The sequence below is a fragment of the Typopeltis vanoorti genome, chromosome 17 (assembly GCF_054136105.1).
Source record: "Typopeltis vanoorti isolate ZY-2024b chromosome 17, IOZ_Tvanoo_1.0, whole genome shotgun sequence".
NCBI classification, from domain to species: domain Eukaryota; kingdom Metazoa; phylum Arthropoda; class Arachnida; order Uropygi; family Thelyphonidae; genus Typopeltis; species Typopeltis vanoorti.
The window spans coordinates 28733335-28750173 of NC_143565.1; the positions used below are offsets into that span (position 1 = coordinate 28733335).

General features: G+C 34.2%; 1 protein-coding gene across 1 annotated transcript in view; it reads left to right on the forward strand.

Moving 5' to 3' along the window:
• Positions 1 to 16839, forward strand: part of LOC150097248 (Golgi to ER traffic protein 4 homolog) — a 179620-nt gene that overhangs the window by 69475 nt on the left and 93306 nt on the right. The window contains exon 5 of the mRNA XM_090406838.1: positions 15419 to 15557. Within this exon, the coding sequence (XP_090262964.1) occupies positions 15419 to 15557 (139 nt within the window). The remainder of the gene's footprint in view (positions 1 to 15418; positions 15558 to 16839) is intronic.

A 16839-nucleotide genomic window follows, 5' to 3' on the forward strand; every position in this document is an offset into this window, starting at 1 on the left:
CACCTGGATTTCTTGGGGACCAGGAGATGGTTGAAGAGATTCAGAGACGAACGACTAAGATGGTGACAAGTCTGTTGAATACTCCCTATGAGGATAGGTTGAAAGTTTGTGGGTTACAAAGTTTAGTTGGTAGGCAGAAAAAAAAGCGGGAGGGAAGGCATGATAGAAACTTTGGAGATATTGAAGGGGTTTTATAAAATTGATGTAACTGAAATTTATCAGTATATGACAAATAGAGAACTAAGGGCCATCCATGGAAGTTGTTTAAGAGCGTGGTTAGTAGGGGCATGCAGACCAGATTTTTTGCATCGAGAGTGATGAGTGAGTGGAATAGATTGTCAGAATTGATTGTGACTTCCCTGATGGTGAATGGATTCAAGGAGAGGTTTGATAGGAATTATTGTGTATGATAGTTGATTTGGATCTCCTGCAGTGAGTCTCTGGACTCCATGGAGATGCCATAAATACTACTGCTATTAATAATAATAAAATGTAATGATGGTTGAGCATTGTTTAATCAACCACAACTGTTTTTGTCAGGCAGCCAGGATGAACAGCTTAGCCAATTTTTAACTATTGATCTTAGAGTTCAGATGAAAATAAAACAATCGATCAGGCTCTATCAGTCATCTGAGATCATAGTCTTTCTCTGGATCTTTTTTCCTGCTATTCTGACAAAAAGAAAAAAAAACAAATTGTTTTTGCTAACTTTTCCTCTCTCATTATGGTTAAGTGGCTGTGCACCTGAGATTAGCTCTGCTGACACATTCTTAAATGCTAACAATGTCAAGTTCTTTCCTATTTTCCTCAATTTTAATAGGATACTGCCATTGATGCCATCTGTATACTTTTCTCCAGACGCTCATATCTGTGGTCTCTAGTCTTTGATCAAGTGGTTTATTTCTAACCTGGTTCTTAGATCCAAAGTAAAAATTGGTTTGAATACTGTCTTTTACCAGCTAGTTCAGTGCATTGACTAATTTCTCTCTTATTCCATATAAATTTATTCAGCTAATTTCTTACCAAACAAATATTTAGCAAGGCTGGTTGTCTTTTATGCATATTTTGTCTGTGTTTTATTTCCACATTCTGTTGTCTATTTTCATATTTAATTTGCCATCTCCATTACAAATTGTGCATGAAGTGCTGAAATATTTTACTTGTTCTGCATTCAAGGTATAATTAAGTGCCTTTATACAACTCAGAGGATAATTTTGATGCTGAAATGAATCTTGACATGTAAGGATAAGGAAGTTATTTTACTTCTTTAATATGGCCTTGATAAAACCACACCTATACTGCTGTGCACAGATTTAATTTCTTGGGTTCCAAGCTGATAAAGAAGCTTTGGAAAAAGTGCAAAGATTATATCAGGATTGTGGAATGTAAATTATAAGGACAGATTGAGAATATGTAGACTACAGGAGGGGGAGAGAGAGGTGATATGATAGAAGTCTATAAACTTCTGAAGGGGTGTTATAGGATATTCGGATGAAATATTTTGTTATATGGAAGATGGAGAGAGAACATAGGGTGTTCATGGTTAAAGGGGTAAGAGCTAGATTTTTCTCCACAGGGTGGTGAGTAGAATGGTTTGCCTCTTTGAAGTAAGTGCATGTATTGTGAATGAGTTTAAGGGAAGGTATGACATCTGGTTTGGGTGATGTGCAGTCTCCCTCAGTGAGTCATTGATTCCCTAGAGATCTCAGAAATAATAACAATAACTAATGGCTTCAATGTTTTTGCCTGTTTTCATTGTCTGTTGTTATATTGCTGCTTTTCATATACCAAATGTATTATAGCAGTTATTCAGTTTAGTTAGGGAATCCTGCAGATTGTACTAGATTTATTTTGGAATATAACATTATCTGCATAAAGTAAAACTCTGAGATTAACATCTGCAATTTTTTTATCAGATGTAATGTCACTTTCCTTTACAATATGATCCATATAGATGATGAATAACAGTGGAAATAATATGCACTCTTATCTCATCGCTGATTTAATATCAAACTGTCTAGTATTTAGGTTTATGTGCCTAAATACTAGTTTAAACTCATTGTTAGTTTGAATGAAATGAACTTAACATCAAACCGTATTCCTTTACTTCCTTCAATTCTAACTGCTGGTTGCAAATCAAATATAGAGTTCATATTGCTTGATATGATGTTCCATTTTCACCATATAATTGTAGCATATTGTGAACAGCTTTTCTCTTGCACCTTGTCATATGCATTTTCCAGATCTGCAAAACTTAAATTCCTCTGATTTCTCAACTGTTTTTAAAGTGAAATTTCGATCCTCACATCCTCTATTTATCCTGAATTCCAAGTTTCTCTTCCACATTTTTTTTTTTTTCCTTTTCTTCTTAACCTTTTTTCAAGTATTCTTGCATAAATCTTGCCTGGAATACTTACTTGGAAACTATGGTTCCCACTTTTGGTTTTATTTCTCTTTTTACAGATGAGTACTATACTTTACTAATCTGAAATTTGACCCTCTGATAGGCCTTTTTAATTATGCAGTATAGCCACTGTAAAATTTCTATACCTTCATATTTTAGTGTTTCTGTTAAAATATCATCTATCCCAGCTGTCTCTCCACATTTCAAGCTTATGATGGTTTTTTCTATCTTATGTATCAATATGTATTCCTAATTGCATTCCTCTTGAATGCTTTTTTACCACTGTGCTGTCAATGTTTATTCATTTAGCAATCTATAATTACTCCAGTTATCTAGAATATCTTTGTCATCTCTGATTCCTTTTATAGTAATCTTTCCTCCGTTTCTAAGTTTTATCAATACCCTCCAGAATATTTTTCCACTCTGCTGTATTCTTGCTTTGTCTTCCCATGATTTTTGTTTTGCTATTTTTACATAATTTTCATTCTCCTACACTTTTCTCTGTTTTCTTTCAAAATATGACTTAATTTCAAGAAAATTTTTTATATGCTTTCTTCTTTTCATCGACTGCCTCTTTGATTTCCCAAGTCTTCCATGGAGTTCCGATTTTTCTGTCTTTGAAAGCAATCTCATCACATGCCTTTCTAGCTGAAGAAGTCAATATTTTCTTCAGTGTCTGCCTCTGAATCTCCAAGATTTGATTCTCTCTTTTTGAGGAATCAGAGCTGCTCAACTTTGATTCTTTTTAAAACTTTCTTACACACTTTTCTTTTCATTATGTTATTCAGTTTTATCCTGCTTTTTCTAAATAGCAATCACTTCCTATTCCAAATCTTCTGCATACTCTTTTGTCCTGAACCAGTATGAACACATAACTATGAACAATAACATATAACTGGTAATTAGTTTACGGAATTAACAACGCATATAAAGTATATTAATTAAAGGTAACTTTAATGAATAACTTCTATATTTCGGCAATGTCACATTGCCATCTTCGGGAACATAAAGATATGGTATGTGCACTCAGGAACTAACACAAAGCAAATGAGGCAAAAAGCAAGAAACTAATATTGTTCCTAAAGTCCTAATGATGCCCTCTTGTGGGCTAATTTGGTAGTCTTGGCAGTTGGGCTGAAGTTCTCATAATGAAAGTCTCCCAAATTTGGGGCAGTTTCATGCACCCAAATTTGTTGAGGTTAGGAATGTTTTTTAGAGCTGCTGAAGATTCTTTGAATAATCTTTCGTATTTAAACTTGCTGCGATGGATTATTTTTGTTTTCTTCCAACGAATTTTATGGTGGGTATCTAAGGCATGGTCTGCCAGCCCAGAGCGGCTGTACTGGTGAAACCGGATGTAGTCTTGGTGTTCTGAAATCCTGATATTTGTTGTTCTGCCTGTTTGGCCAAAGTAGGACAATTTGCAGCTGCAAGGGACCTGGTATACACCAGGTAGGTCTAGGGAAGTGGTTGGTCTTTGGTAGAGCGGATAAGGGATGCCAACTTTTTATATGGTCTGTAACAGGAAGTAAGGTCATATTTTTTGAGGATATTGGTTATTTTTTCAGAGGTGCCCTGGATGTAGGGGATGGTGATAGACTTGGTGTAATCTTTATTGTGGAGGGGGGGAGGGGGGTTGTGGTTTACAGGTTTTAGTATTTTTTGGATTTTTTTGGGGTTATAGCCATTGGCTAAGAAAGTGTTGAGGATGTGGTTTAGTTCAATAGTCAGGGCCTTGTCACTATTCCTGTTGTGTTTCACACAGGAAAGTCAGCACACTCCACCTCTCCTCACATTGATAATACTTAGATATCCATGCAAGGTTAGATATCTCTTTTTGAACTGACTTAACTCTCTAATCACTCCTGGCATAAGCACGTCACATTGCATCTATAGCCTCCTTCTCCAAAAAAAAAAACTAGATGTCCCTGATAATACTTAGATATCCATGCAGGGTTAGATATCTCTTTTTGAACTAACTTAAATCTCTAGTCTCTCCTGGCATGAACACATCACATTGCATCCATAGCCTCCTTCTCCAAAAAAACTCAGTGTCCTTTTCTTATGCCATTATATTCTATCTGTATGACAATGCATAAATCCCAAATCCTTCCTAGCTTAAAATATTGTTTTCACATATGGAGTAGTGTAAAAATTCGATGTAGCTTAAAAATATCAAAGTGCTTTACATTGATTTTTTACATAGGTCAAGTCCCATGAGAACTGTAATAACCTTGTTTGTTTTTATGTATATTTTGCAAAATATTAATGTAGTTAACCCTGTTCGAAGTGAATGTATTTACTGTTTTAACATCAAAAACAAAGTCGATGCTTTCTCAGGGGAACTTTGTATATGTATATAGTTATGTGTAAGAGCACAGGAAAAGTTGTTTATTAGTTTTGTATATAAGAGTTGCTTACTGTGCTAACACCTTTAAAGATAGTATCTAAGAGTGCCGCTAGGTTTAGAGAAGTTTCCGTGGCCCCGAAAGGGAGAAGCAAAGTATCAAAGAGGTCCACTAGTTTTAGACAAGTTTCCGTGCCTGGCAAAATATGATCAAAAGATTGCACGAAGGAGAACAAAGAGTGGGTTAAACTTAAAAGAAGATAAAAGAGTCATGTTGAATTCTTTGGGGGTTTACTACCCTTAGTGCAAGGTTGCGAGATCGCAAAAGACAAGGAGACCGAGCGGAGCATAAGGGACTTCCCAGTTCCAGTCGTCACCAGAAAGAGGGCTTCCAGGCGTTGCCAAAGAAGGAAAAGCTTCCAGACACCAGAGAGAGGGATCCCAGTTGAGAGTTGGTGGCAGTTCGAGCTCTTGGAGACGGCAGTCGTCCAGGCATTTTCGGCGAGCCAAAACAGAGGAGAGAAAAGGCGATGTAAATTACCTAAGGTAGCTTCGCTCGGAAGTTTTTCTTTTCACCATGGGAGAACAATCTTTTGCCGGAGCTGAATGAGTACGGCAGTCCACAGTCTGCTATTTTACCGATGAAATATTACTTCCACATCCCTGAGGAAGCTCAAGATCTGAGATGAAAGAATTGCCTTAAAACTTTTGTGCAAAACTCTTGACTGAATGTGTGGTACAGAGCATTTGTAAGTTCCATACTTTTGTACAATTCCTCTTATAGTATGTTATAGAAAGACTTTTAAGAATTTGGTTAACAGCAGTAAGAAGTGTCATTAAGAGAATCGATTGGCATGTTGGAAGTTGATATAAAAATTGTAAAGATAACTTAACAGAGAGCTAGCTAACCTCTTTGCAAGTAAACTAGAAGTTTAATAAGTTGAATTTTGTAAGCTGAGAGTAAATAAGAATGTGAGTTAAAGAAGTTAATTAGTGTTAAAGTAAAAAGGTTTTAATTTATGCTAAAGATTTTATAAATGGATAGAGAAAGCAATCTCCCTATTGTTTAATTCGGTATAATTTGTAAATAAATGTGTTTTAATTATTTCTTAAAAGAGTGCTGCCTGATCTTTTATTTTACAACTGCACTGTTCTTAAATAAATCGGACTTGTGAGCAGGAAATAATTTAAGGCAATAAAAATGCAGTTCAGTTACTTACAAACCACGACTGTTAAAGTAAACATTGATAAAAGAAACTTCGCTCTTGAGAGAGAGGGAAATCTACCAGAAGTTTATTTAGTCTTATACCAATTAAATGATATATTGGTGGCCCAGTCTGACAAATAAATTTCCAGTATTTATAGCCATTTGACTAATAAATACGGAAGGTGGATAATTATAGTACCCAATAGAGTAAATGAGAAAGGATAAGAGAGAAAAAGTGCATTAGAGTAGAGCTATAAAGAATAAATAAAAAGTTATTACTTATTTAAATTATATATGTTTTTGGTCATAAAATGTTACAAAATATAAGACTTATTGTTAAACTGACCATAGATTTTTAATTCGTACGTATGTTTGTACAATATTGCCTACCGGTTTCGCTAGTAACAGACTAGCTTTCTCAAGGCTTGCACAGTACAAAAAAATAATAAATGCAAAAAAAGATTTAAGAATACAAAAAAAAAAAACGTTAGTACCTGTTAGGTAGCTGAGGTAACACGTTCGCGTGACATTTCTACTCAGTGAACACGCGTTACATGCAAATGTGTGATATGATTATTCGCATACTGTAGTCCTGTTGAACTTGTGACCTTAGCTACCTAACAGGTACTAACGTTTTTTTGTATTCTTAAACCTTTTTTTTTCATTTACCATTTTTTTGTACTGTGCAAGCCTTGAGAAAGCTAGTCTGTTACTAGCAAAACTGGTAGGCAATATTGTACGAACATATGTATGAATTAAAAATCTGTGGTCAGTTTAACAATAAGTCTTATATTTTGTAAAGTTATTACATATAAGAAAAATAGCATATACGTTTACAGAGGTGCAGACAGCAGAAGTTATTACAGTAGTGCATCAAAGCTTACTCTAAAAATTCTTGATGCTATTTAGAGGAAGGTGTTTGTCATATACCTGAGAACAGGCATATGACAAACACTTGTATATTGAGCTGGCTACTGTCATTCTTCCACTTTGGCTACTGTCATTCTTCCACTTTCTCTCAAACTCGAGAGAAAATGGAACACATGCGTAACTAATGGTCATCATTCATTCACTGTCTAGTTTGAAACATACGAAACCCACTTGCTCCCCCCCCCCATCCCTTTTCATTCCATTTGCCTCTGTGCTTTTGAACAGTCTTGCCCACACAGTTTTTCAAATTGTGTAGCAGAATTATAACTCCCGGTCATTCAGAAACATATCCATAAGTGGTTTTTATTGACCACTTATCTACACATGGCAATGATGTGCTGAAGATTTTGCAGCTTCTTATATGTGGAGCTGATATAAAGTACACTCAGTTCTTACTCTAGTGAACTTTATAGAGATCAAAGGAGCATTTTATTATAGTGTATAGTTTGCTGTGATTTATTTATTTTTGATTCTGATAGTAAACTAATCCATTAACTCATTATAACAATGTTGACTATGTTGAGTAATTGGAATCAGAGTAGTTGAGCATAGTTTTCTTCTCTGAGAATATACAGTATTTGTTAAAAAAAAAAATTAAAAAAAAATAAAAATAAAAAAATATTCATAGCCATTATCCATTAGAATAGATTATAAAAATATGACTCATTTAATTAAATATTTTGCCTCAGCATAAATTTGAAACAGTCCATCCTCCAGACTTAAAAGTTTGGAGGATGAACTTTAAGCAGTAAGCTACTATATTTTAATGTTGTACAGTACTATATCACTTACCTATCATCTTTGTCCCATGGCACATGAAGCAAGCCAAGATCCATATTCTCCAGTTACCTCTGTCTTTTGCAGTTAATTTTGCTTCTTTCCAGTCCCACTCCCCCACCTGCCATTTTCCCCTTTATTTTCTGCATTCTTTGGCTAACTTGCCAAATTCTAATAATTTAGAATCATCCTGTATTAACTTATACAGGATGATTCTAAATTATTGTCAGGGTTTCCATGGCCTATAATCTTAAAACCAGAAACAACAACAATGAAACTGCTTACAAAATATGAAAGTATAACTCAAAGAGTTTTTATTACCTATAGAATCAATACTGCAGAATGTTAAACAACTTCAGCATGCACGCCTTTCTTGGCATGTAAGATATTCAAGTGATAATCAATTTCCCTTCAAGTGTTCTCCATCATTTTGTTATAACTGTTACTATTGCAGCAACAATTCTGGTCTTCAGTTCGAAGGAGGTCACAGGGGCTGGTAAACAATGTCCTTCATGCATCCCTGCAGGAAGAAATCAAGCGGCGTAATATCGAGTGTGTGCGGAGGCCAATCCAGTGCCCAGGAAAATGCATGTCAAGAACTTCTCAGACAGTAAGAGCGAGCCCAATTTTGTGGTGCTCCATCTTGCCAGAACACCACATTTGGCTGATAATCTTCCAACTGGGGTAACAGATACAGCTATAGCATGTCCAGATAGTTCACTGCTGTCACTGTTTTTTCCACAAAGAAAAAGGGGGCCTCACAACTTCCAAACATGACTTTTGGATACTCAAATGGTGTGTGAGGGTTTTCCAATCCCCGTATTCTGCAGTTATATCACTTTACCCTCCTTGATCCACAGAACGTTACTTCATGACTAAATATTCATCTTCGAAAGTAATTTTCATTAGCTTCGACATTTTTACAAAATGTCTTGGGAAAATTAAAAATGGTGGGATTTATCGCCTGGCTTTAAAGCATACACAATCTGCAGTTTCCAGGCACGAAGTTGAAGGCTGTTATGAACAACTTTCCGAACAGTCGTTTGTGGTATACCTAACTGCAAAGAAGCTCATCTAGTTCATTTTTGTGGGCTTCAATAAAATGCTTCCTGGATTCAATCAACATCTTCCTGCAAAGTACTCAGTCTTCCCACTTCTTTTTGATTCTGAATACTACCAGTCGCTTGCAATTGCTTTAACCATTTTTATTTTTTCAATTTTCATGTCGCTTGATCTATATAATAACATGACTTTCACATTACTTTTGAAGATTCTATTATTCTTCTTTAATTCTATTATCATACTTTGGTGATTTCCATATTTTATTCAATCTTCTGAAAGCAGTATTTGCTTTTGTCAGTTGTATTGTATTGTAGTCTATCCATAATACTATAGTTGCTATTAGAAGAAGGGAATGATAAAAGATTACAATCATATATTAGTTTTATTTTTGTTTTTAGTCCTCATTGTATTATAAGATAGTGTTAAGGAATCAGATATGGAAATTAATTTTTTTTTCTTTGTAAAAGTAAAATTGCTGATAATTTAGGAAATTTCTGTGGTTTAGGCAATAATGACAATGTCCATCAGTTCAAACTCTGTGTAGGATGCAGAGAATCTTATAAAAGATTATCTTCATTTGAGCTTTTCAACTGAACATCAGTTAACAAGTCTCTTATATTATTATTATTATTTAAGAGAGACCTCCAGGGAGTCAGAGACTCATCGAGGGAGGCCACATACTACACACCAGCTGTCATATTATTCTTGAATTCATTCACACTGCTTGCACTCACAACATCCAAAGGCAATCCATTCCATCATGCACCACCCTCTGAGAGAAAAATCTAGCCTTCACACCCTTCTTGGCGGCCTTCATTCTCAGCTTCCAAGAATGCCCTCTCGTCCTTTCCCCACTCTCCATAAATGGAAAAATTCCATCAATTGAAATTCTGTATGTACCCTTTCAGAAGTTTGTAAGTCTCAATCATATCACCCCTCTTTCTCCTGTTTGTTAGTGTCTGCAGGCTACAAATTTTCAGTCTGTCTTCATAATCAGTATTATGCAATCCTGATATCATTTTTAACACTCTCCTTTGTACTCTCTCAATTATCAGAATCGCAATGGAAACCAGGAGACCAGACCTGCACACAATAGTCCAAGTGAGGTCTTATCAAGGCCTTGTAAAGAAGCAAAATGACATCCTTCATTTCAGCATTGCAATTATCTTTCGAGTTGTATTTGCAATCTTTGCCACATGGCCCCTGAACTTCAACTTCCTATCTATTAACACTCCAAGATCTCTACCCTAATCCCACCAATATAATACATTGGATATCTAATCATGCTGAAGTGAATGACTGTACATTTACTCACATTGAACTGACACCCATTTTCCCATGCCTGCAATTCCAGCCTATCCAAATCATTCTGAAAAGACTGCATATCAGCAGTATTCCTGATTACCCTGCCTATCTTTGCATCATCAGCAAATAACTGTATGTCGCTTGTCGAATCCTTCCCAATATCATTAATGTACAGATTGTGGTACCACTTGCTACCTTAAACCTTGCAGATTCATATCCCCCCCCCCCATATACCACTCTTTGATATCTGTCAGTCAGCCATCCTCTTATCCATGCTAATATTGTATAATCCAAACCCATTTTCTCTAATTTATGCAGCAGTCTGCCATGCTGTATTCTGTCAAAAGCCTTAACAAAATCCAAAAGTATCATGGTCTTTAAGATAATTGCAATGCTGAAACGAACGTTCACATGTTCAAGATAAGGATGTCATTTTTGCCTCTTTACAAGGCCTTGATAATACCTCACATGGACTATTGTGTGCAGGTCTGGTCTCCATTGTGATTCTGATATATTTGAGAGAGTACAAAGGAGAGTGTTAAAAATGATATCAGGATTGCATAATGCTGATTATGAAGACAGATTTTGAATTTGTTGACTGCAGACATTAGCAAACAGGAGAAAGAGGGATGATATGATTGAGACTTACAAACTTCTGAAAGGGTCATACAGAATTTCAATTGATGGAATTTTTCAATTTATGGAGGGTGGTGAAAGGACGAGAGCACATCCTTGGAAGCTGAGAATGAAGGCCGCCAAGAAGGGTGTGAGAGCTAGATTTTTCTCTCAGAAGGTGGTGCTTGATTGGAATGGATTGCCATTATATGTTGAGTGCAAGCAGTGTGAATGAATTCAAGAATAAGTATGTAGTATTATAATAGATAGCTGGTGTGTGTAGTATGTGGCCTCTCTCGATGAGTCAGAGACTCATCGAGGGAGGTCTCTCTTAATAATAATAATAATAAATGAACAAAAGAGGATGAAAATGAATGGGAAAAACATCCTAATGACTTATGCAAAGTATGCCTGATTAAGGCAAGTAAAACCTAGGACAGGCATGTCAAACTCGTTTATCTCCAATGGCCAAATTAATAATTATACATCAAGCTGCAACAGAAAAAAAAATCATGAAATAAAGAGGAAACAGATTTTTTAATATTAACATTCGAGTATATAAGTACAAAATACAACCATGTTACAAAAATGTATATAAAATATGAAGTTTACTTGTTTAAATAAAATTATACGTCATTTTTTTGAAGAAACTTGATTAACGAAAACTTCAAAATTTGGTTGAATTTGTTGAGCTGTAGTTATTTTCATTATTGCTTGCATGTGCTGGTGCAATCTGTTAATGTTGATCTTGATCCGCAGTTTTATTATTCTTTAAAGTTGAAAATAGTTGTCCGCATAAATATGTGCTGTCGAACATAGATAAAATACACCTAATTCACATAACACAAATGGGGTATCGATTGACTGATAAATAATTATAGAATTTTGGAATTCCAACATTCACATATTTTTGTTTCAATACGGAATCACTGAATTTCGATTAATTCCAACTGTAAATTGTCATCAACAGTCAACATCATTTGATAGAGAAGTAAATTGGTGAAACAGATTTTCATATTTCTTAAAGTCGAAAAATTTTCTTTCGAATTCATTTTCTAATAACTTAATTTGATTGGCATATTCTAAAAATTTTTCTTTTAAATTTGTAACAACTCCTTTAACAACACCAGTCATTGCAGGAGCACCGTCAATTACAAGACAAACTAGTTTTTTTTTTTTTTAACGGTAAATTGTATTCATTCAAAACTTCCATATGGGCATCAAAAATATCAACTCCAGTGGTTGTATCATGTATAGGAATAATTTCTAGAAGTTGTTCACTTACTTTTAAGTTCATGACACATCCACGAATAAAAACAGTCAGCTGAGCGATATCCCATACATCTATACTTTCGTCAATTGCAAGGGAATAGGTCTGAAATGTTGGAATTATTGATTTTAGTTGATTCCTTAAGTTTCCGGCTATATCATCAATTCTGCTAGCAATGGCATTTCAAGATAAGCTTATATTTTTAAATTTCTTTAAAAATATAAGCTTATCACAATACAACACTTCAACTCTTTAATAATACATTCGTGAATAAATTCCCCTTCTGTGGATGGTTTCGACTTGCTTGCAATTAAATGTGATAACAAATAACTGGTTTTTACCATAGCTCTATTATCTTCAAATAGGTTTAGTAAATACACTTTGTTGAATTTTTAAATCATCTTAATTCTGACAATTTATCTTCATGAAATTTCGCAACATATTTGTCATAGTTTTCTTTATGATTTATATCCTAATGCCTTTTAATATTATATTCTTTGCAAACTGTAATAGAGTTTCTACATATCAGGCATAAATTTTTTTTTTTCTTAAATACAAAAATATTGTAACTCCCATTTTTCTTGAAAACTGCGATGTTCTTCTTCAATTAATCATTTTTTATTCATAGCTGAAGGTTTCGACATTATTTTTATTATAAATTCTTTATTAATTATAAAGAAAACACTACACTTTCTTATGACTTGAAAATTGCTAACGGCTAGCCTCCGATTGCTGTGGTCAGTGGATGTAGCCACGTACTTTTAGACTTGCTCATTAAAATTTGATAATTATGTAGTGGTGTAACAACATTTTTTGAAATGACAAATAGAACATTATTTCCTTTAGAAATTGCAGAGTAGTTTGGCATATAAAATAATCTTAAGAGAAAATGTTAATTTTTTTAAATATGTTTATTTAATTCAGTGTTGTCAAAAGTTAAATAACCATATTGGTTACAAAGTTTGGCGAGCCGCATGTTACTTGTCGGCGAGGCTCATGCAGTCCGCGTGTTTGACATGCCTGACTTAGGGTCATGTCATAAACCAGAAAAGACTGAATATGTATGCATTTCAAGGACTCATCAACACCAATCGAACTTTATTGTTGGTAGTTTTATCTTCGAGCAAGTGAATAATTTTAACTATCTATGAGTCAATATTAACATCTGCAATGATATGTTCACAAGAGATAGAGGAGAGAATTGGGAAGGACAGGCATGGATGTTTTGCAATTTTACAACTCTTGAAATCTAGAATGTTATCAAGAAAATCCAAAGGAAAAAAATTATTTATGACTGATATTATCCTATGCTTGTGATTAACTTAAAGTTGTGAAACATAGTCAGCAAAAAAGGGAGACAATACAAAACTTATCACATTTGAAAGTACTGAAAAAATTTTTGGACAATCTTATAATCAAAATACTGGACTGTATATATGAAGACGGTATGAATGGACTGTGTGAATGTATGAGCTGAGGAACTACAAAACCTGTTTCAAAGACTCATCGTTCTGTCATTTATTAATCAAATGTGCTTGCAAATAAAATTGATAAGAAAAGATCCACAGGAAGATCCCAAACATGATGGATGGATGTGGTAGTGAAAGACAGCTGGATGAGCACTTTATGCCAGATACAGCCCATTTATTTATCTTATGATACAATGGCTGGATACTCACACAGGCATTCATCACCAACTTATGAAACCAGTATGTTACTATTGGTTATAACATATTTTTGGATATAAATTATAAGTTGCAGAGATCCCTACTACCATATGAGACCAACTAACTCGCCTTCAGTTGAAAAGCCCTGATAAAGATTCTTTACATTCTAGATGGAATTTGAAGCCATTTCTTTCCAACCAAAGGGCTTTATCTATACTGGCTGAGACTCTCAGAGATGGCTAAACCTGGTGATGATAGTAATAGATCTAAATGGTCCATTAAGCTGTTGAAGAAGAAAAATTGTTTTTAAGATCTGTTGCTGATTCAGAAATGAAAAAATTGTAGTTTTTTCCCCATTTAATTCTATACAGGAAGCCTAAGGCATATGGTGTGCCAAACCTGACCATAATTTTGGCAGGCGTATTTTTTATGTTCTGTCAGATGGTTGTTAGCAAGTTTTCTAGTTGTGCTGTAATAAGACAAGTAAAAGTGTATACAGAGTTCTTTATAACTTTATATATTAACATATTTATAAAATATTAATGATGAGGATGCATTACAGAATTTTGGATGATGTGGAATACATTCAAAATAATCAATTAAAATAGGAAGAAAAATGGAATCATGTTATGGTGCATGAAAACATGTATCCATATAGACAGTTCTTTTGAGCAGCTATTATAAGAGAGTTTTATTGATGTTCATTTCTTAAACTAATTCTAGTGACTGGTTCAGAAAAGGTAAGGTGAAACTCTAGATTCCACCATTGTATACCCAGGAATTGGACTAAATTTTTCACATTTAAATTTTGCAGTTAAATGTGCAGCCATTTAATTAATACACTAGTAGATACTGAATCTTGTATCTACTAGTGAAGGTAGGTTTCAATTAACACAGTTAGATAAAGTGTCAGAGGTGGCACAGGTAAGCATGATGTCTAAAAAAGAAAAACTACCAGTGCTCTCCTTTTTCATGGTGAATTTGTTGCACAAAGGCTATCAATTTGTTGTAAAGAAGATGATAGGCTCATTTTTTGGATGAGGCTATCTATATAGCAAAAATATCATCAGCATACCAAATCTAGAAAGAAGGTTAAAGATGAATGGTGTAAAACAAAGCATTCCTTAAGAAGCTATACATAATGCTTGCCCAGAAAATGGTGGATGGGGAAGAATAGATGACTTTATAGCTGTGCTTTCATTCTGCTTATAGATTTTATTCTTCCAACTGAAATAACCTGAGTACAACAATGTTTAAAATCTCCACTATATGCAGAAGAAAGTTCTGGGATAACAATCGAAGGATTTTAACCAAGTGGGTTTAATTTACGTAATATCTTTCCAGTACTTACCTTGAACGGTTAATTGATTATTGTATATTTTTCTTTGTTTGAATACTTGTTATATTAACACCAAGGATGGACTGTGTTTTGCACTTGGAGATATTTATTGATTTCTGTTATCGTTAAAACTATTTTATTATTCTACTGTGTCTGCCTGTTTGCACTGTATCTTATGTTATCAGTCCTAAAATTCATATATGTATGTGTGTTTAAACATATATTTAAATATATATATAAATGTAGATATATAATTAAAAACATATTTATCCAGTGTATTTCAAGTTTGCCGTAATGTGCAAAGTTAATGTCTCCTATAGGTAGTGTTTAAATACTTGAATAATTCACAATTAGTAAATTAGTACATGCACACATATACAAAGCATTTATTTAATTAGTTTGTTAAGTTTATTTATTATTTAATAAATAATAAATTTAATAATAATAAAGTTAATAAAATTTATTTATTATTTGTATTTATATTTCCATCTGTAGAAAAAAACTATACACAGTCCAGGTATCACTTCATCCATTCTGCAGATGGGGATGGTTGTGCTTCCATGTTAGTTGAATATCATGCTAATAAAGGTTATCCAAGTGAAGTAGACCTCTTCATTGCCCAGGCTGTATTTCAGTAAGTGAAACCATAATCTGGCAATTTGAATCTTTAATGAAATCAATCAATTTCATTAAAGATATGCAGTAAAATTTCAATATTAAAATTTTTAAAGTTATTTATTATTTGAAGATCTTTATATAGAGAAGAAATTCAGAAGAAATGAAACTGGCAAACTCAGAAGCTAGCACTGTGCTTGGTTAAAATCACATATTCTTGAAAGTGATGTCTGTTGTTAATATGATTTAATGGCTTATCACACAGCAACTGGTAAAAGAAGCAAGTACTTTATTGAAGCATTTTACCTTCTGAAACTGAGGCATTTTCAAAGTTAGAGCACTCCTAATAATAATAATTGTAATAATGCAGTCTCAGAAGTACACAGTGAAGACATGAGTATGTGCATAAAACACTTGCAAGAGTTTGCACACTTACTCCTTCCTGTTGTTAATGTTCTAAGACCTTGTTTTCTGTAGGACAGAAAGACAGTTTCTTCCTTTTCATGGAGGATGAAATTCTCCCAAATCATTGGAAGTTTTTTGCGTGTAGATAAGTTTATTTAAATTATTATGAATATTCTGTAAAGCATATTCTGATTATCAGAATATACTTTCATTTCCTAAGCAACATTTTGAGGCTGTGGTTTTCCCCATCTTTGCAGTGTGTGGAGTGGGGCATACTGAGCACATGATCAAAATACTTTGCTCTTGTGCCAGCCCACTTTTTCATAAATGGATAGTTTTGGTGTTCCTTTTTTGAGATTTCATACCAGCTAGGACATTGCATAGTTAAACAAGCTCTCTATTGTTTTCTTCAGGGTAAACACCAAAAAAGTCAGCTACTGGAACAAACATTAGCACAGTTCAAGGTTGGCACCGTCGACATAAGAAGCATTAATGGAAAAAAGGTGGAACTGGCAGAATTTAATAACTACCAAAGCACTATAATGAGTGTTAGCAAAGCAAAAAAAACAGGTGAGATTTTTCAAAACAGTAAATGCAAGATGATATATTCAGGCAATAATGATCAAGGAAAAGAATAAGTAGCTATAATATATAACATTAAATATGAGGATAATCTTCTTGAATGTGAGCCAATACCTAGTAGGGCATCTAATGGGCAGGGATGTTTGATATACTACCTCTCCCTGTCAACTCAAACTGACCTTTCTGCAGCTTGGTCTGTTTCCAAAAAAGGGGCTCAGGTACACGCAGTGAGCACTTCTGCAGCAAAAGGATATTTTCTTAGTTGGAGAGGAAATGTCAAATAGAAAGGCGGTGGTGAAATACCACAACAATAA